Below are 19,979 nucleotides of genomic sequence, written 5' to 3'. Positions count from 1 at the left end.
TCTTATTTGGACTACAAGTACATGTAGTAAACAAAAAACACAGTACTTTATACAGGTTCCTTAAAAATACATCTCTGGACAGAAATCATAAAAGAGAATGCAACAAAAAGCATTTTGGAAGAAGAGTGTTATAGGTCTACAAAAGCACTAAAAAGTGCACAATGAGTTGCAAAGTGCTGTAGGACAGAAATATTTACATACCTGTGTCCTGGCTGCATTTTTTTCTTAATTTGATATCTGGATGAACTTAAAAGAGTTTCCAAAACTTACATTGTAACTGTGTGTGTGTGTGTGTGTGTGTGTGTGTGTGTGTGTGTGTGTGTGTGTGTGTGTGTGTGTGTGTGTGTGTGTGTGTGTGTGTGTGTGTGTGCGCGCGCGCGCACGCGCTTGATTGTGCGTTCCTCCCTTGTCATGTAGCAATGCATCGTCCCAGCACACACCTGGTGATGGTCACACTGTCCTACAAAACTCGACACCTTTCGGTCTGACGGAGAATTGCAGCTAAATTACGAACGAATGAAGGACCGGACGAGCGAATGAATGATCCAATGACATATCATCAACGAACAGATTTCACGACGTTTTCACAACATGGGTGTTATATGTGGCAATAGGAATGAAGCACAATGTACGTACGGCTTGAGCTAGGCAGACGGCATAACATTTTCCAAAACACTTGGAGGTTTGAAGTGGCTTGTCTTAGAAACCCCTGGAGTGTTGAGTCATTGTGTACATCTTAGGCGCGGCAAAGTTAAAAAAATATGAACTGTTAATTACCGTGGCCGACAAGTACAAAATTTTACACCGCAACTTTTGGTGTTTTACACCGCAACTTTTGGTGTTTTACACTGCAACTTTGGGTGTTTTACACTGCAACTTCTGGTGTTTTACACTGCAACTTTGGGTGTTTTACACTGCAACTTTTGCTGTGTTTTATACTGCAACTTTTGCTGTGTTTTACATTGCAACTTTTGCTGTGTGGAAAACTTACAACCCCCTCCCCCTTTTTAATGGACGGTCCCCCTGTCAGGTCAAAGGTGACAAAGATGGCGGCGGCAAGTCACAAGCTGACGTCTCGGGACATTAAAATGAAGAAAAACAATGTCCATACCCAATAATAATGAACTAACCTGCAGAAAATTTATGTCATTGCTGTTGATGTCTGGAGCTGGATATCTGACGTCCTTGATAAATTTGTTGTGACGCATGGCAGCAAAAAGCAACATAATTTGTAATCACTGGACCTGGTCGAAACATTTTTAAATTTATCCCGATCTATAGGCCAAAGCTAGAAAAACCTTTAGAAAAAAACTAACGTCACAACGTAGCCAAGCTTTTCCTCTAAAAAACTTATGCACGAAAAGGATAACTCAGTCGACGTAGTTTGCATGCCATCGTTGTCACCTTTGACCTGACAGGGGGACCGTCCATTATAAAAGGGGAGGGGTGTAAGTTTTCCACACAGCAAAAGTTTTAGTGTAAAACACCAAAAGTTGCAGTGTAAAACACAGCAAAAGTTGCAGTGTAAAACACCAAAAGTTGCAGTGTAAAACACAGCAAAAGTTGCAGTGTAAAACACAGCAAAAGTTGCAGTGTAAAACACCCAAAGTTGCAGTGTAAAACACCCAAAGTTGCAGTGTAAAACACCAAAAGTTGCGGTGTAAAACACCAAAAGTTGCGGTGTAAAATTTTGTTCTTGTCGGCCACGGTAGTTAATTGTCTGAGTTTATGGATCGTAGTATTAGTAAGGACGTGTTGTGTGTGGCAGCTTAGGCCATGTTGATTTGATCATATGGATGACATCCACGCGCGCATGGATTTTCGTCTGTTAAAAAAAAGGTTTTCTGTATATTGTACAATGCAGCTGCAAAATGAGCAAATTTATGCCGTAAATTGCAAAGGAAAAGAAGAAATTGTGAAGAAATGAAAATGAAGAGTCTGTTAATTCGCCATACCATACTCCGTGTGTTTAGTTGTTTGTTCAACCTTCATGACCACGTAGGTGTCATAATGAAGGCAACTTTTTTTGTCAAACTTTTTCTATTTGCACGCTTTGGAGGTTCTCAGAGGATGTCATCCATACAATTAAATCAACATGGCCTCACCTTACAATAAAAGATGTCTATATGCAGAAGCTGTGGAAAGGTCAATGGTGTTTATGCAAATTTGGTCCTTTATTTCTTAAAGGAAACTCTATATTTGTAAGTCAGTTTGGAGTTCTTAGTCCTTACGTATGCTATGGCATGATCATGTAAGTCAGGCCAGACCTCTCTGACTCGCCATACATGTATTATAATTTGTCCAAGTCAGGATAATGTGTTAGGCATATGCATCTGGTTGGCTTTTTCCAGACAATTCTATATCGTAGTACCATAATCCAGTCCCCTCTGCCTTATAAACTTTGTTTTAAGCGCAAAAACACAGTAATAATTCACGTTAAAGTAATTTGACGAAGTGTTTGGGGAGGTTAAAAGCATGGTTGGCCATGTGCCAGTGTCTAGCTGCAGAACAAACCACGTTAGGGACGGCAAACTCGTGTCAAACTTCATAACTACGTAATTCAATGTGGGAGACCAAAACTCTAATCTCCAAGCAGATCCTAGGTTGGCAAAAAGACAGTATCGAATTGGCCAGGCAGTAACACACACACGTACGCACGAACGCACGAACGCACAGACAGACTCGCGCGCGCGCGCACACACACACACAAACACACATACGCACAAACACACACACATATATACATACATACATACATACATACATACACACATATATAAACGCTACCAAAAACATAGCCTTCTGACGAAGGTAACAAAGCCAGGTTACTCGGCTCACGCCTCAGCTGTCAGCCCGGGTGTCTGGAATGGTAACAAACGGTTAGAATTTGGGTCGGTAAAACGTTAATTGCGTGCTGACAGAATAATGTCGTTTGACACCTGACAGGGCGGCGACACGCTGCCGGCGGGCTGCCTGATGAAATGGGCCCAGCCGGGCGCCGGGAGCAGACCCAACGCTATTTTCCTGATGATACACCATTTGTCATCCTACGGCAGAACGTGAGCAGTGGGTTAAATGGTTCCCTGGACGTCCTGTCATACATCTCTGTCGTCTGCACGTTGGCAGCGTTAATCTCCAAGCAGATGCGTAAAGCCCCTGTCACACATAGCCGAATGTGGCTTCCCAAACACTGCCGAACTCCCCCCAACCATGGTCGGGAGCAAGGTCGGCTGGGTCGACTGGTGTTCATCCGGTCGGCTACCGTTCGGCTGCGGCAACCAAATGTTTCAAAATGTTCAAAACATTCGGGTGTTGACGGGAAGTTCTGGCATGGTTGGGTGGTGGTTGGCTGGTGTTCGGGAGGCGTGGTAAAGCAGTCAAGTTTGACTCAAATTTAACTCAAATTCGATTCGATTCGTTTAGAAAATTGTAGGAGTGGCCTAAATCTGGTGCGACTGCTGCCGAACTTCTGCCAACCTTGGTTGTGTGGTGTTCGGCGGAAGGTGTAACAGGGGCGTAATTCCGGCTTAAGCTTGTTTTACACCTGTTTTGCGGCGTTTTATGCGGCTCTTGTTCGCTAACTTTTTCTTGTCTGCATGTCTCTCCAACATAAATTTAGTCTCCACCAGACTAATATGATAACAAAGATAAAAAGATAAATAGTAAAGTTCAGCCAACTATGGAGAATAATTGACGAGGGAAGTTTGGCCACGTTACCCAGCTCGCTCCATGGACTCTATTTTTGCCGAATTTTACTACAGTCTATAACACCTTAGAAAGGCCTGTTGGAGGCTACCGGAAACTAGAAAGACTAAGTAACGGAACGTAGCAAAAAAGGAAAAAGAAAAGAAACCAAGTCTAGAGCCACGCGCCTGCTTCGAGATTGTGCTGACGATGTTATATTATATACGTTTGTAACAGAACGCGGGAATTTTTTTGTCGCACCGATGCATTTCAATAGTTATTTTTCTTCGCGTTTCGCTGCCAAATTTGAATCATCTATAGACCACCAGCCATCCTTGCGTCTCAAAAACAACGGGTCCGGTCAGGAACAGTTGCTGCGCAGTTTCCGATTTCTCCCGTCAGCCGAACCCCTCGTTGTTGTCCTGGTCGTGCGTTGGCGTGCCCGTCTTCGGTGTCCCCGTGTTGACGGACAGCCCACTGCCCATGAATAGCGACCTCGCTGTTTCCTGGGGTTTGAAAACAAACTGTTTTTTACAGGTGAAGTTTGCCGTGAAACGTTCGACAGACGGGATCAATGCCCGCCCGTCAGACAAGAATGGCGTGACAGATGTACGGGGTAGATCGCGCGGCATTGTCCCGGCCGCGATTCGTCCTGCTCGGCTTCACACTTATTACTCACATCCAACACCGTGACATAACCAGCAGGTAGAAAACAAAGCTAAGAATGTGCTGGATAAACAGCCGGCGATAGCTTACGATAGAGAGAATGTTTTACACCCCGTCGTGCACGTGTGGCGCTTGTAGCTGGGACCTGTTCTACACCAAAACACCTGTACAACTGGACACAGGTCCTTTGTACGGGGACTCTGTAAACGTGATGTACTAAACTTTCTTCGCGCCGGTTTGAAGTCTTGGCCATCAACAATCCTTAAGTCCCTGTCACACAGAGCTGAACAAAGCCTCCCAAACACGGCAGAACTCCCCCCAACCATGGATAGGGTTTGTGAGTAGATCGGGAGCAAGGTCGGCCGTTGTTGGCTGGTGTTCGGCGAGGTCGGCTACAGTTGTTCGGCTGCACCTGCCGAATGTTTAAAACAGTCGGGTGTGGACAGGAGGCTCGGCCACGGTTGGGGACTGGTTGGCTGGTTGATGGGAGTAGGTCAGAACGGTCGGGGCGTGTTCGGGGGGTCAAATTTGGCTCAAATTCAACTCAAATAGTATCAGCTGAATAGCACGGCTTTCCAATTTGTGTATTTTCGTATTATTTTTTTGCACTCTCATCTTATTTGAGAGAATATCAAAGTTCTTTATTCACAACCACTTGTTTACAAGAGGCGTTTTGGAGGACCGTCTGTCATCTTCATCAGGGCGATTCTGACTGGTTCACTGTGCACTGACATTATATACGGACATGTTTAGAGTTAAAACTTTAGATCCAACACAAAGGTTCTCTCACTTATTATCTTTCGACCAGTTACTCTACACGGACATCTTATCTGAGGTTTACAGATGATGTCCTTTGGGGATTGACTTCAGGAATGACTGTTGAAGCGATGGATGCCGATTGCTGGCACCGCGGCAGGATTTAGTACTAATGGATCGCTGTCGTCTGCAGCCCGACCCAGACATGATGGAGATGGTGCCGCACAAATTTTCTGAATTGGCGGCCGCTAAATTAGACATCAGGACTGTCGGGTGCCGCTGGATGGATGGCAGGGACCGTCCGAACAGTTCCGAATCGGATTTCTTATGAATGCTGGGGATCGTTCGTACAGTTTAGTATTTCTCAGGCAAGTCTACTGTAGACTTAAGGTCCGCCAGATAACGCATAGTGAAATAGAGGGTGCGCAAATAAGGACAGCAAGATGTTTTGGATGGAATGCAATTCAAGCTATCAAGTTCGGAACGAAACAGAAAGGATCGTAAGATGTGTGGAAGTACTTACGCATACTTGTTGGGAAATCTTCCTTTTCTTATGCACGTGGTTTCTTCAGTTGTTTTCCTTTAGGTACTTGTTCCGTCAACCTTTGCGTTCCTATACACACACACACACACACACACACACACACACACACACACACACACACACACACACACACACACACACACACACACACACACNCACACACCACGCAAACACACACATAAACACACATAAACACACACACACACACACCACGCAAACACACACACACACACACACCACGCAAACACACACATAAACACACACACACACACACACATGCAGACATACATACATACATACATACATACATACACACAGAAACATAAACACATGCACACAAACACACATACATACATACAGGCATACATACATAATTACATACATACATACCGATATTCACACGCAAATACACGCACACACATATACACATACGAGCGCGCGCACCTCCCATACTATTGATCCATGGTTGCTCTTACAAAAGATGAAGAGAATGCTTCTCGACAGTTCAGATGTCGATTTTATTTTATGACACTGCCTTAACAAGCCCAGCAGTAGTATTGTCGTTTACTTAAGCACTGAAAGCAAATTCGGGTTTACATAAACATCATGAAAATGACGATACCGTACTACTGCTCCCTCTAGCGAGTCACTATATGTCAGCAGTTTGGATGTAGCATAAAATACATGTTTAACTTAAGATAAATCTTCAAATCCTATTGCACATACTGGATATACATAAAGCAAAATGGGTTTTAAAGTAGCATACATATGATTCATGTCACTCCATAGCCTTTAGAAACTTGATTGCTGTGTTACATTCGAGGCACGTCGTCTTGCGTGGATATAGAAGTATTTCGCCAAAGCTAGTTTTCACCCAAACTCTGTTTCTAGCATGAAGCTTCAAGATTTTGCCATAAAATAAAGCTCTTCCATCCATGAATTCATGTTTTGCTTCATGCAGAGTCTGTAAATAGAGTTTAAGCAATTTTTGTAAGAACACACTTCTATGGGACAAAATCATCCCACACAAGTTGGTAGGCACCTAGGTGGCAAGGCAATGGATAGATATATTGATATTGCTATATCATCATCATATGTCACTATTAAATTGCTTTGGAGATACTTTTGAAAATTAACACACAGCCTATGGATATATGAGCTAAATGAAGCACAAAAACGGTAACTATTCGTCCACTCAGTATATTCATATGAAAAAAAACATTCAGTTATTGATAATGTAAATACTTTGTTGCTTTTGCAATTGCTTTGGAAAAAACGACGTCATAATCAGATACATGTGGCACTTCAGATAGTAGGCCAAAACGTTATACTTGAGTTCTTAATATAAATAACATTATTGATATTTTTTTGTTGAATGTCGTGTCGTCAAAACTGCCTTTCACGCCTGCCATTTTTAGACGATTATGAAATATGATTTCTCGAAGGGTGACCTTGTTGTCACTTATCACACACATTTTTCCGTATTTCGTATTCTTGTTTTGTTTTTCCTTTGAAATGTTGTGCATCAAATTTATGAACTGCTTTCTATTCTCGACCTTCTTTATGTGGTACGTTTGCTTACTGACGTTTTCTCCTGGGAACGAGCTTGTTTGATCTGCGTTTCCACCCGCACGTCCCCAGGGGAGACTTGTCGGGTGATCGTCTTGGTTGCCTTGGCGACAGATTCTCCGGATGATGACGTCACCTGCTTCGAGGACATGGTGACTTTCTTTTCAGCTGTGCGAGTTACTCCAGACCGGACCTACGCAAGCATAAAAGAAAAATGACACATTTTTCATTTTGAGTATAACATAAAAATGTAAAAAAATTCTACAAGAAACAGTTAGGTGCTTGGTTATTGATATACATGTAGTTATGCAAGGATATTACATATAATGTCCTTGAGTTAACGTTATGTAATGAACGGTTTAGGGCACTAGTAACTTCAGAAATTGCCATAATGTTAATGTTTCATGGAATGGTATCGACGGATCATGTTGTTACTTACATTAAGTCTTTAGATTGTCATTAGTTTCTTAAGGAGCAAACAGTTAGACATCTACCAAATTCCCGAAGTTCTTCCTCCTCATCACTGGGTGAATCCGGGGCAGCCATGTTTGTGTCACTCCCCGTCATGCCGTTCGCGCTTGCCTGAGTTATGATGTCGGGTTAAGGTTAAAGTCATCCAATGCAATTTTAGGGAGGCAAAACAAAACATATCCTGAATGAGGAGATCTGTCTCATATTGACAGATACTGATTTCTTACCACATTCTCCTCATCATTCATACTTGAAGCATTTAAAATAGCCTAGAATTCTAGAAACAAGCTACGTGAGGAGTCTCTTTATTTTTTTGGGCAACAATCACAAATAGCTAGCCAACCACCCACAAAAAACAAACTTACGATACAAAACAAGCAAAAATTTTCTGTTACAGGCATCATATTTTTGTCTCAGAAATATCAGTATGCTATGGAATACGATTGATTCAACTTACATTAAAAGAATGACTAGAAAATTGACTTTGTAAATCCATTGCCGCCCTGAAATTACATAAGATGCCTTTCACAACAGCATCAAACTGAAACTCGTTACTTTGGAGGGTAAATAATGACGTCATGCACACGCAAGCGAAAACAAATCATACTAACTTAGAACGCGACAAACTTAGTACTGTGTGTGACAAATTGTTACTGGTTCAATTACATATTTGAGTTTCCTAGCCTGGTGAATATTGTTTCTTATTCATTTATTTTGTCAAATCACAAGAATGCAAATCTGTCTCTGTTTATGAAATATCAGAACATAATGATGGTGGTACATACAATTCAAGGAAAGAATATAAAAAGAGAATTTCTTGGCTCGTGCTTGGGTCAGGCAGTATGAAGCAAAGTAAAATGTAGATTACGATATTGGGCTTTCGCCAGACCACAATCTCAGTAATGAACCTCGACAAGGTGGATACAAACTTTTGGGATTGTGTTCTCTCCGCAAAAAGTGCCACCTACATCGGCTACAAATAGCGGCGAGAAGGTAGCAGTACTCAAGTCAGAAGCTCCAAGGAAGATGCCTGATAGGCATCGAAGCATAAGCATGCGCAGGTGAGAGTTTATACCGGTAAGAAGAAAGCTCCAATATTCTGTTTTACCAACCAGATGAAGTTATTTTCGAAAATGTAGATCAAATGATAGTGAGATGATCCTACCGCTTGCGTCTTGGTTTCCACCCGTTTGGTGATGACGGGGGTGCTGGTGGTTGTCTTGGTGGTCTTGACGACACGGCGGCGGATGATGGTGCGTTTGGTGCCGTCTGGGTCGGTGATGACCTCCCGTACCTCCTCCACGGGCCCGGTCTCCACGTGGCGCTGTACGGTCGGGTCGCCCGTCTGAAATTAGACATTTTGAGTGTTCGGGCAACCATATTCGTGACAGTGTAACAGGGGCTATAGATATAATGACTTTATTGACACGAAAGATTATTTAATTCATGTTTCTAAAGACTGCGATACAGATGATTGGCATATAGTGCTAATGTATTTTGTTTCAAGGACATTTTGATTTTGTTGTTATATTTTCAACTTACCACTGTTTCAACCTTTGTGGTCACTTGGGCTGGGCCGACGAATACCTTTCGAGTTTCGTCGCGTTTGATCGCCACGTCTCGGCTTTCCTCGCGTTTGGTCGAGACCTGTCGGCCACCGGTCGCCACTTCTCGGGAGTCTACGACGGGTCCGATGATCACAGCCTTGGGACCCCTCACTGGCTCGGGGACGACCGCCTTGGTCACCGTCTTAGTGCCGGCCACGGGCCCAACCGTCACTTTACGGGGCTCGGCTGCGGGCACCAGGGTTGGTTCCTCAAACTTCACCTGTTGTACATAAAAACACATCACTCAACTTCATCAAGCTAAGGAACACGTTGCATCTATTTTTTTCATCTCATTTATGTTCTTTCCACAAGGCAGAGCTAGAACGTTTTGGTCATCAAAAAGCGAAGAAAACTTTGGAGTAAGCAGAAAATGCAAAAGAAAATTCATTTATTCGACAACATAAGTCCATGCCAATTTTCTATAGCCTGGGTACCATCCGGATTTTCGCTCCGCAATGCTCGAAAAATCTTTTCTCCGAGCGTTGCGGAGCGAAAATCCGGATGGTACCCAGGCTAAATTTTCTATCTTGTCAAAGACAAAATGCATGCGCTCACACTTCGTCTTACAAACTTATCTCAGTGAAGGAAACAATGTTTTAGGACATTTTATCTACCAATCCTGAGATGTCTAAAGGTTTAGTTACTGGATAGAAGGAAAGTGAGATAAAACGTGCATGTTGGGACAACCGAGAACAACTCAGTTGACGCATTCACCACAGCGATGCGCCATGGTTTACCTTTGGGGGTTCGATCCTTGGGGGCGGTGTAGGGGGAACGTGGGGAGGGAGGAATTGGTGCGGAGACTGGCCGCTGGGCTTCTCTAACTGAACCCTGGCGTTCCGTATCATCTCCACCTTAACCACCTGCATTTAGAGCGAACCCGCACCTTCGTGAAACGGCTGGATTAGAGTGAGCTTTACCACCTTGAAGTCGTTATTTTTAATTTTTCTGGGAGTTAGAATGATTCGAAAATCCCAAACCAGAGGTGAGTGAAAAAACCGTTTCTTCAAGGTGCGAGTTAGCTGTACATAGCCGCGCTAAACTACCAAACAGCGAACAGCAAACCTAAACTACGTTTCTACTAAAACTCGCTGTCTAACTAATCAAGCTACGATGACGTCATCTCAGATCCGTTCATGAATTGCTCTAGATTTGGTCATCTGTGTAGACACATGTGCAGAATGCTAAATTCACACGGAGTTTTGTGTGTAACGTTAGGACAGGTTTTTTTTTTTTACAATGACAACAATGTTTGGCTACGCTACAATTACAACGAAGCTTTCCCATGCCGTGCATTGGTTGCTATACTAGTATGAACGTCACATACCATTACTTTATCTAAATACGTAACGGTTTAACGTAAGAGGGGTTGGTTGCAGAAGAGGATGTTTTCTAGAAATCTACAACACTATAACAATACATGAAAACGCTGACATGCAACAAGGGAAAAAGACAAAACACTTAGCACATAGCAAGCAAAAAATGCACGAAGAACAGCAACAATGTGTTCCATTGCACAGCTTAATCACATTTAAAGCCCCAAATGCTACAATGCAACATTGAAAGCGTTTATGTTAATTGCATTTTCTGTAAATATACCCCGGAAATGGTGTTCTTCTACTTTAAAAGTGGGGCAGAAAAGCATTAGTGGTGATAAAAAAGCAGAATCTTACATCGTGATCAGTTTGATTTACAATAGGGTCAAACGTGGGTACTTTACTGTCGATCTTGTGTGTGCAGCATACGCGTAGATGCATGCATATATTTTACAATTATCTGACACATGGCATGTGGCAATACCATTGTTACGACTGTCCCAGTAACTTACTTTGTGTTTCTTAGGAGGCGGGGGTGCCGGTGCGGGGGTGAACACGACCTTCTTGGGCTCGGGAGGGGGTGTCGGCGGCTTCTCGATGACGGGCTCCGGAGCTTTCCCCTCCTCCAACTTGTCCGTGAAGAAGTAGAACAGGCCCCTGCGGTGGCCTGTGATCTCGAAGAAGTGAGGGCGGCAGTACAGGTTGCCGTTGTAGGCGACGTACTCGCGAAGGCTGTGGGGGAAAAGGATCAAGCAGTCAGGGTAAAATGTAGGAAAGGGTAGACCCATAGCCTTTTTGAGGCTGTAAGGACAGTGAATTGTTAATCTACCATTTTTAGGGCACGGTATTAGAAGCTGGAGCCCAACCATCTCCTTTCACCACCCTTTACCTTCCCGTCTGAAGCCCATTTTTACTATTCGAATTAAATCGAATTTGAGTTAAATGTGGCTCAAATTTGACTCCCGAGTATGCCCAGACCACTGTTAGCCTACTCCCGAACACCAGCCAACCATCTTGGCCGAAGCTCCCGTCCACACCCGAATGTTTTCAACATTTTGAAACGGTAGCTGACCAGCCAATCACAACTGACTTTGCTCCCGACCTACTCCGAACGTTCGCCAGTACTATTATTTGGGGGGGGGGGGGTAGGATTCAGCTATGTGTGTCACGGGCCTTAAAAAGAAGGCTTGTGAGTTAAGTCTGGCCCTGAACCCACCTCAAGCAACGGCTACACTTCTGGCAGCGGAAACAGCCACGGTGATAGGTGACGTCATCAGCGCTCAGCCTCTCCATTGGCCAGACGCGCTTCCCACACACGAAGCAGTACTCCTTCCCTGGCAGGACAGTAGCCGCTTTCTGATTGGCAAAAAATAGTAAATACATATTAGAAACACTACAGGAAGTGCGCAGCCTCGAGGCAGGATCTGCCTCATTCTCAGTGTTTTATGCCTCTTTTTGCAACAGCTAGTACTGGTCATCAGAGGAGGGGAATCTTTAGAAAAGTGCAATACTAGAAATGTTATTAACCTATGATTGAGGCATTGAAAATGTCGTTTTTCAAAGAAATATCGTAGATGGGAAAACTCGTTGCCACAAAGGACGCTTGTATTTAACCTTCTTGTTGCCACCAAGTCCACTGGTAGTGGTGTGTATTAAACTCCCATACTCCCATTTCCCAAAGGCTGAGTGTTAAGCAGAGAAAGCAGTATGACTTGGCCAGGGATCGAACTCACGACCTACCGAATAGGCGAGCACTCTACCCACTTGGCCATTGCACAAGTACTACATGGATAATACGTACCCAGATCCTGTCCTTGGGCACGTGCATGATGACCAGCTCCTCCTCGCCCCCCATGCTCTCGAAGCGCTTCCGAACGCTCCTGGACTTGCCGAGCACCACGGGGACGTCCTCCATGTCGCCTTCGTGTGGCAGGTCGCTCTCGATCGGCTCCGACTCGTACACCACTCGGATCTCGGTCGGAGTCCTCAACACGTACTCCTGAAAATTCAACATTCTCCTGAATCAGTATTTTAGAGTCAAGTCAGTTTACATCACAGCAAAATTTGGGTAAGTCCAATATTCCCTGACCTTGTGTTGGAAAGTCCAGTTACAATTTCCTGCATAATGACTTCTAGATCTACCAACACAGATGAACTTTCAAGATAAAATTCGAACTATGTGACCGAAAACGTAATGTAAACTGAACCTAATATATACTAAAATGCACCTGTTTTAAATCAGTATAGTGTGTGGTTTTGTGGTTAAGATGTTTCTTTGTACAAACGATATCTTCCAAAACTCTAAGAACAAATTAGTTGGTTTTACATTATCAGTAAAAAAATATATTACTGATCATGACGGCACCATTCAACATCATCAAAATGAGAGCAGATCTACAATGCTGGGTAATAATATTTTTGGGTTGATTATTATACATACATCCTAGTGCATTCTATTAAAATCTCTATAAGCCACCCATAGTAAAGATGAAGTTTCAGATCGATGTCATCTTGCATGAAGTCGTGTAAAGACCACCAAATTACAATTCTTCAGTGCATGCAGGGAGGACATGCTCTTGACCAATGAGCGGCACCCTGAGTGGCATGATTGACACCTGAGCCAAACGATACCTCGATCTCCTCCTGGATCCTCTTGCGGGATTCCCTCAGCCTCTGGATCACCTCCTCGCTGATGATCTCGCCCCGCTCGAACCGCTCCCTGATCAGCCGCTCTTCCTCCTCCAACTGTCTCTGACGGATCATCAGGATCTCCTACACATGGTGGGAACAACAGTTGACATTGTGAACCAATTGGAAACTAATAAAGTCAAGTCGTCGCGACAAAAAAATGACATCAGGATGTAGTAGTTGTCATTCCTCCGTCTCGTGAAAAATTAAAATTACAACTTCTACACCATGAAAGATACAGCTTCTACACCATGAAAAATACAGCTACACATGAAAAATACAGCTTCTGCTCCATGAAAATTACAGCTTCTACACCATGAAAAATACAGCTTCTACACCATGAAAAATACAGCTTGTTCACCATGAAAAATACAGCTACACATGAAAAATACAGCTTCTACCCCATGAAAAATACAGCTTCTATATCATGAAAAATACAGCTTCTACACCATAAAAAATACAGCTTCTACACAATGTTTTCACGCCTTAAACACCGGAGTTCTGTTTTGAGACTCTTTTGAAGTATGTAATGGTAGAACAAAAAGCTGCGAATGACAGATACAGGACCATACTAGCTCGTTATACTTCGCACTGCAGCTAGATGTCGCTGCTGAAGTGTGAAGAATTTATCGCACTGCAGCAGCGACACCTAGCTGCTGTGCGAAGTATTGACATATGGAGCAGTAGAAAAGTATCACCTCGGTGATTTCTTCTCGTTCCTTCAGACCAGGGTCGTGCTCGTGCTCGTCCTCCACCACTCCGTTGACGAAGCGGCCTTTGACCTGCCGCGAGGCGTCCCTGCAGACCAGATCCGCGCGTTCCTTCTCCACCACCGTGCCGACCGGAAGTACCTCGTCCTCGTACTGCTGCCTCTCCACCAGAACACGCTCTATTTCCTGATGACGAAGCAGAAGAAAATATGTATCTGAATCCAGCATGGTTAACCGGTAAGATTACCTTCCACAACAAGAAATTAAACTCACCAGTAAGCCACCCAAAGCAATACTTCCGTACCCAGAAGTAGTCATTCACGGCTTACAAACATTCCAAGCGCTTTTAAAACGAAATGGGCTTGGTTTATATAATTGAAAGAATGAGGTGTGCAATTTTCAAACATCTCCAATGCTGCGTCTAGCTACCTTTTCTGCTTCGAGTCTGGAGCGGAAGTCCAACTCGGCGTTGTGCACGTCTCCTTCCTTGAACTTCGCTGCTACGATCTTTTTGACTTGGCTGCACTCGGGCGGCGGCAGATCCTTGTCATACCTGGAAATGATAAAGAAATGATAGAGACCAACAGTTTTATGATATGGTTCGTCTTCGGTGCATCATCTCAATGATCTATATTTGTACTTCGGGACCTACCGACGGAAAATGAAATGGTAGTTTAACATTCGTGCTAAAAAGCTGAATCATGTTGTTTGTTATTTTGGAATACCTTTTATTTTACGATAATATCCTTTTCTAGTCTCTACCAGGCTTCGGAAGCGACGACAGTGAGTAGAAATTGGCCAAATAGACAGATAACATGCAGGGGGAGTAAGGGCTACATTTGCGGCAAATATTACCTAATATCTATTTGGCCAATTTCTACTCTTTCTAGCAAATATTTCTGTATCTTGTTTTTAAATTTGTATCTGATTTAATCATAAACTTTACCATCCCATTGTTGTGCGCAGTTTAATGTCTCTATTACACTATAGTACTTTTTCAGCCGCTTCCGAAGAAGCCTGGTAGAGACGTATCCTTTCCCGTTGGGTTTACCTGGTGCCGACTTCCTGCCGCACTTCCTCCATCTGCAGCCGGGCGGACCGGACCGACTCCAGCTCCGCCAGCGCCTCCTGGCGGGTCCGGTCGTCCAGCTCGGCGTTGGACACCTGTCCCTGCAGGAACTTCATCCTCGCTTCCTTCGCCGTGTCGATTCTGGACGGCGGCACCTCCTTGTCGTACCGCGCGCCTACGATCTGGTCCTCCGCCTCGATGCTCAGACGGCCGACGCGAACCTCCTCCAACTCCTTCTGTTTCTGCTCGAAGACCTCCCTGTTGATCTCGATGTTGGAGACATCGCCCTTCTTGAATTTCTCGGCGACGACTTTACGCACTTTGCATTCCGGGGGAGGGACGTCTTTCTCGTACACGGTTCCGACGACCTGCTGCTCGAATTCCATCTGCGAGCGCTCCGTGCGGACCTCCTCCAGCTCCTGGAGAGCCTCCATACGGGAAGAGACGTCAAATTCGGCGTTGCTGACGCCACCTGCCTTGAACTTCCTCGACGCTTCCTTCTTGACGACCTTGACGGCTGCTGGCACCACGTCCTTCTCGTACACCGTGCCGACTTGTTGATCGACTTGCTCGAAGTTGAGACGCCCGACTTTGACTTCTTCAAGTTCCTTTTCTTTTTCGACATAATATTCGCGATCAATTTCAATGTTAGATACATCTCCCTTCTTGAACTTGTTTTGCATAGACCATTTGATTTTCCCGATGTCAGCGGGAGCTTTTCTGGAGTGTAGTTGGTTCCCACTTGCTGGTCGAGAGGTTGGGCATGTGCTCTCTCTTTTGAACTTCTTCGATCTCTTGCTTGATTTCTAACTTCCCTACATCGCGAAGCTCGGCGTTGTGGACGTCGCCCTTCAGGAAAGTCATCAAAAGTTTCCCAGTGGTGTCTCTACAGACTTCGTAGGGCTGGTCTTTCCAGTATACCGTTCCTACGATCTGCTCTTCAAATTCGGCTTTCTGTCGTTCTTCGCGGACCAGCTCCAGCTCCTCCAAGGCCCTCCTTCTTGTTTCTTCGTCTATTTCTATGTTGCTCACGTCTCCTTGTGCGAAACGCATTCTCAGCTGTCCAGCGAGATCTCGGCAAACTTCGTAAGGTCGGTCCTTGTAGTAGACCGTGCCTACAATTTGCTCTTCCGCTTCAAAGTTGAGACGGCCTACTTTAACTTCCTCAATCTCCTTGGCTTTCTCTTCGTAGTATTCTCGATTGATCTCTATGTTGCTGACGTCGCCTTTCTTAAACTTGTCTTGCATGGTCCATTTGACTTTGCCGACGTCTTTGGATGGTTTTTCTGGGGTGTAATTCGTGCCAACTTGCTGGTTGAGTGGCTGCGCGCTTGCTCTTTCTTTCTGAACCTCTGATATCTCCTCTTGCAGTTGGAGTTTACCAACGTCAGAAAGCTCTGCGTTGTGGACGTCTCCTTCTAGGAAACGCATGAGCAGCTTGCCGGTTGTGTCTCTACAAATCTCATACGGCTTATCCTTCCAATAAACAGTCCCTACAGTTTGTTTCTCAAAGACGGCTTTCTTTCTTTCTTCCTGGACCAGTTCAAGCTCCTTCAAGGTCATCATTCGGGCTTCTTCGTCTATTTCAATGTTGCTGACGTTGCCCTTTCGGAAACGCATCCTTAGCTGCCCGCCGACGTCCTTGCAGACTTCAAAAGGTATCTCCTTGTAGTACACTGTACCAACAACCTGTTCCACAGGCTCGAACTGCAAACGTCCCACCTTGACTTCCTCCAATTCCTGGGCCTTTTGTTGGTAGTACTCCCTGTCGATCTCGATGTTTGACACGTCGCCTTTCTTGAATTTGTTTTGCATGGCCCACTTCACCTTCCCGACATCCTTGCTGGGCTTTTCTGGTGTGTAGTTGGTCCCGACACGCTGGTCTATCGGCTGTGCGCCGACTCGCTCCCGCTCAACTTCCTCTATCTCGCGCTGAAGCTGCAGTTTCCCGACGTCTGTCAACTCGGCGTTGTGAACATCTCCCTTCAGGAACCTGAGTCTCAGTTTCCCCGCCAGATCCTGACAGATGTCGTAAGGCTGGTCTTTGTAGTACACCGTGCCGACGATCTGCTCTTCAAACTGAGCCTGAGCTCTCTCCCGCCGCACCTCTTCAATCTCCTCCAACGCCTGGAGGCGGAAAGACTCGTCGAAGTCGGCATGTATGACTTCGCCTGTGCGGAACATAAGCCGAAGAGCTCCAGTAACGTCCTTGCAGACGTCGTATGGCTGATCCTTGAAATAGATGGCCCCGACCACTTGGTCTTCAGGCTGGAAGTCCTTGCGCTCGATCCGAACGCGTTCAATCTCCTGTTGGGCCTTCAGCCAATCCGTGCGGTCAAGTTCAGCATTGAAGACGTCGCCTTCTCTAAACTTCTGCTGCATTTCCCACTTCAATTTGCCCACCTCTGGTCCAGGGGCTTCTTTGTCGTAGATTGCTCCCACGTCCTGTTTGATGCGCCCAGCGGTTGCCCGTTCTTTGTGCACTTCCTCTATTTCCTGCGCAAGTTTCAGTTTGCCCACGTCGGTGAGTTCGGCGTTCTGCACGTCGCCCTGTCCCCAACGGATCTGCAGGCGGCCAACAGTGTCCCGGCAGACCTCGTAAGGCTGGTCTTTGTAGTAGATCGTGCCGACAATCTGCTCTTCAAACTCCGTCTGGGCACGTTCCTCCTTGACACGTTGAATCTCGTATTCAATCTCCTCTCTTTCGCGCGTGTCGAATTCGGCGTTGTGGACGTCTTCAGTACGGAACCTCATGCGCATGGCCCCGGTGACGTCCCGACATACGTCGTACGGTTGGTCTTTGTAATAGATCGTTCCCACAACTTGTTCCACTCTTTCGGCGGAGGAAACAGCTTCCTTGACCATGGAGATCTCCTCCTCCACCTGTTGCCTTGAGCGTATGTCGAACTCAGCGTTGGAGACATCTCCCTCCCTGAAGCGTAGCCTCATCACGCCAGAGACATCGCTGCACACTTCGTACGGTTTATCTTTGTAGTAAACAGTGCCAACTATTTGGTCTACCTTCTCGGCACTGGCGATGGATTCCTTGACTTCTGCAAGCTCTCGTACCACCTGCTCCCGAGACGCTATGTCGAATTCCGCGTTGTGGACGTCGCCTTCGAGGAAGCGGATACGCATTGAGCCCGCGGTATCCCGGCAGACTTCGTAAGGCTGGTCCTTGAAATAGATCGTTCCGACGACTTGCTCAACCCTCTCGGCGCTCTGCACCGCCTCTTTCACTCGCTCAATTTCTTCAACAGTTTCAAGCTTTGATCGTAGGTCAAATTCAGCATTATGGACATCCCCTTTTTGAAATCTAAGCCGCATCTGTCCAGCGGCGTCACGACAGATCTCGTAGGGTTGGTCCTTGTAGTAGATTGTGCCGACAATCTGTTCCTCCGTGACTGTTTTAGCACGGGCTTCTTTGACTGTGGACAGCTCCTCAATCCTTTCTAATTGCGTGCGTTCGTCAACTTCCACGTTGTGTACATCGCCTTCACGGAATTTGAGCCGCATGCTTCCGGTGACATCCTTGCAGACGTTGTAGGGGATCTCCTTGATGTAGATCGTACCGACTACCTGCTCGACGGGCTGGGCACCTGCTCTGTCCCGTTTCACCTGTTCTATCTCTTCGATGGACTCTATACGGGACGTCTCGTCCAGCTCGGCGTTGTGGACGTCTCCCTTCTGGAAGCGAAGACGAAGATTTCCCGCCGTGTCCTTGCAGATTTCGTAGGGATGATCTTTGAAATACACGGTTCCAACTGCCTGTTCTATGAAGAGCTTTCCAGTCGGGCGTCTCAATGACTTCACCAACTCAATTTCCTCTGCAAGCTCCAATTTTCCAACTTCACGCAGCTCGGCATTCCAGGCTTTGCCTTGAAGGAATCGCAGGCGCATGGTGCCCGTGTTGACGTCTTGGCAGACTTCGTAAGGCTCCTCCTTGTAGTAGATGGTGCCGACGACTTGCTCTACCGGCTCGGCCTTGGCCCGCTCTTCTTGGACGAACTTGAGTTCACCCACCGTCCGCTCTTTCTCAGCTTGGTCAAACTCGGCATTGTGTACATCTCCGCGCTTGAACTTCTCAGCCATGTGGGCCTTCACCACTCCTACTGTGGGCGGAGGGATATCTCTGTCGTAACGAGTGCCGACATCTGATTGGTCGACTTGCTCTTGGGAGAGCCGTTCGACGCGCATGCGTTCGATCTCCTCCTGCGTTGCTATGACGGTTCTGTAGTCGAACTCCGCGTTCGAGACGTTTCCTTCCGAGAAGCGTAGTCTCATGCCACCAGCGAGATCTTTGCAGATTTCGTACGGCTTGTCCTTGTAGACAAGCGTGCCGACCACCTGCTCAACCCGCTCTGCGGACTGCACGGCCTCCTTCACCTGTTCTAGCTCCTCAGTTCTCTCCAGTATTGGGCGGTCGTCAGCTTCGACGTTGTGGACCTCGCCTCTGAACATCAGTCGCATCTGACCTGCCACATCCTGGCAAACTTCGTACGGCTGGTCCTTGTAGAAGATGGTGCCGACGACTTGTTCGACTTTCTCGGCTTGTTTGCGCTCTAGCTGTACCTCTTGTAGTTCACCCACTGTTTCTTGGCGATACTGCTTCTGCAGTTCTTCGAACTCTGCATTGTGGACATCGCCGACGACAAACTTCTTCTTCATGGTTTCCTTGACGACCTTTACTTCCGGTGGAGGCACGTCCTTGGTGAAGACGGTCCCAACTTCTTGTTCCACAGGTTCCGCCTTCTTCCTTTCAAACTTGATGTACTTGATTTCTTTGGCTAACTCGATCTTTGGTTTCTTGTCGAATTCTAGGTTTGATACGTCGCCCTTTTCGAACTTCTTTTTTTCGGGCACGTACCTGCAAAGTCGAGAAACAAGTACTGTTATACC

At 45.8% G+C, this 19,979-nt stretch overlaps 1 protein-coding gene across 1 annotated transcript in view; it reads right to left on the bottom strand.

Annotated features, from left to right (window-relative positions):
- Positions 1 to 6,149: 6,149 nt before the first annotated feature.
- LOC109475760 (titin-like) overlaps positions 6,150 to 19,979 on the bottom strand; it is a 29,221-nt gene continuing 15,391 nt past the window's right edge. The window contains 13 exon segments of the mRNA XM_019776520.1: positions 6,150 to 7,412; positions 8,856 to 9,035; positions 9,233 to 9,517; positions 10,035 to 10,160; positions 11,126 to 11,345; positions 11,830 to 11,969; positions 12,415 to 12,612; positions 13,245 to 13,385; positions 14,000 to 14,197; positions 14,441 to 14,564; positions 15,063 to 15,795; positions 15,798 to 15,860; positions 15,863 to 19,947. Coding sequence (XP_019632079.1) covers positions 7,212 to 7,412; positions 8,856 to 9,035; positions 9,233 to 9,517; positions 10,035 to 10,160; positions 11,126 to 11,345; positions 11,830 to 11,969; positions 12,415 to 12,612; positions 13,245 to 13,385; positions 14,000 to 14,197; positions 14,441 to 14,564; positions 15,063 to 15,795; positions 15,798 to 15,860; positions 15,863 to 19,947 — 6,694 coding nt within the window. The 3' untranslated portion in view covers positions 6,150 to 7,211.

This window comes from Branchiostoma belcheri, unplaced genomic scaffold (genome assembly GCF_001625305.1).
Source record: "Branchiostoma belcheri isolate BF01 breed outbred unplaced genomic scaffold, Haploidv18h27 scaffold35, whole genome shotgun sequence".
Classification (NCBI taxonomy): Eukaryota; Metazoa; Chordata; class Leptocardii; order Amphioxiformes; family Branchiostomatidae; genus Branchiostoma; species Branchiostoma belcheri.
Note: the sequence above shows the minus strand (reverse complement) of the source record. Positions and strands in the feature narration are given on the sequence as shown.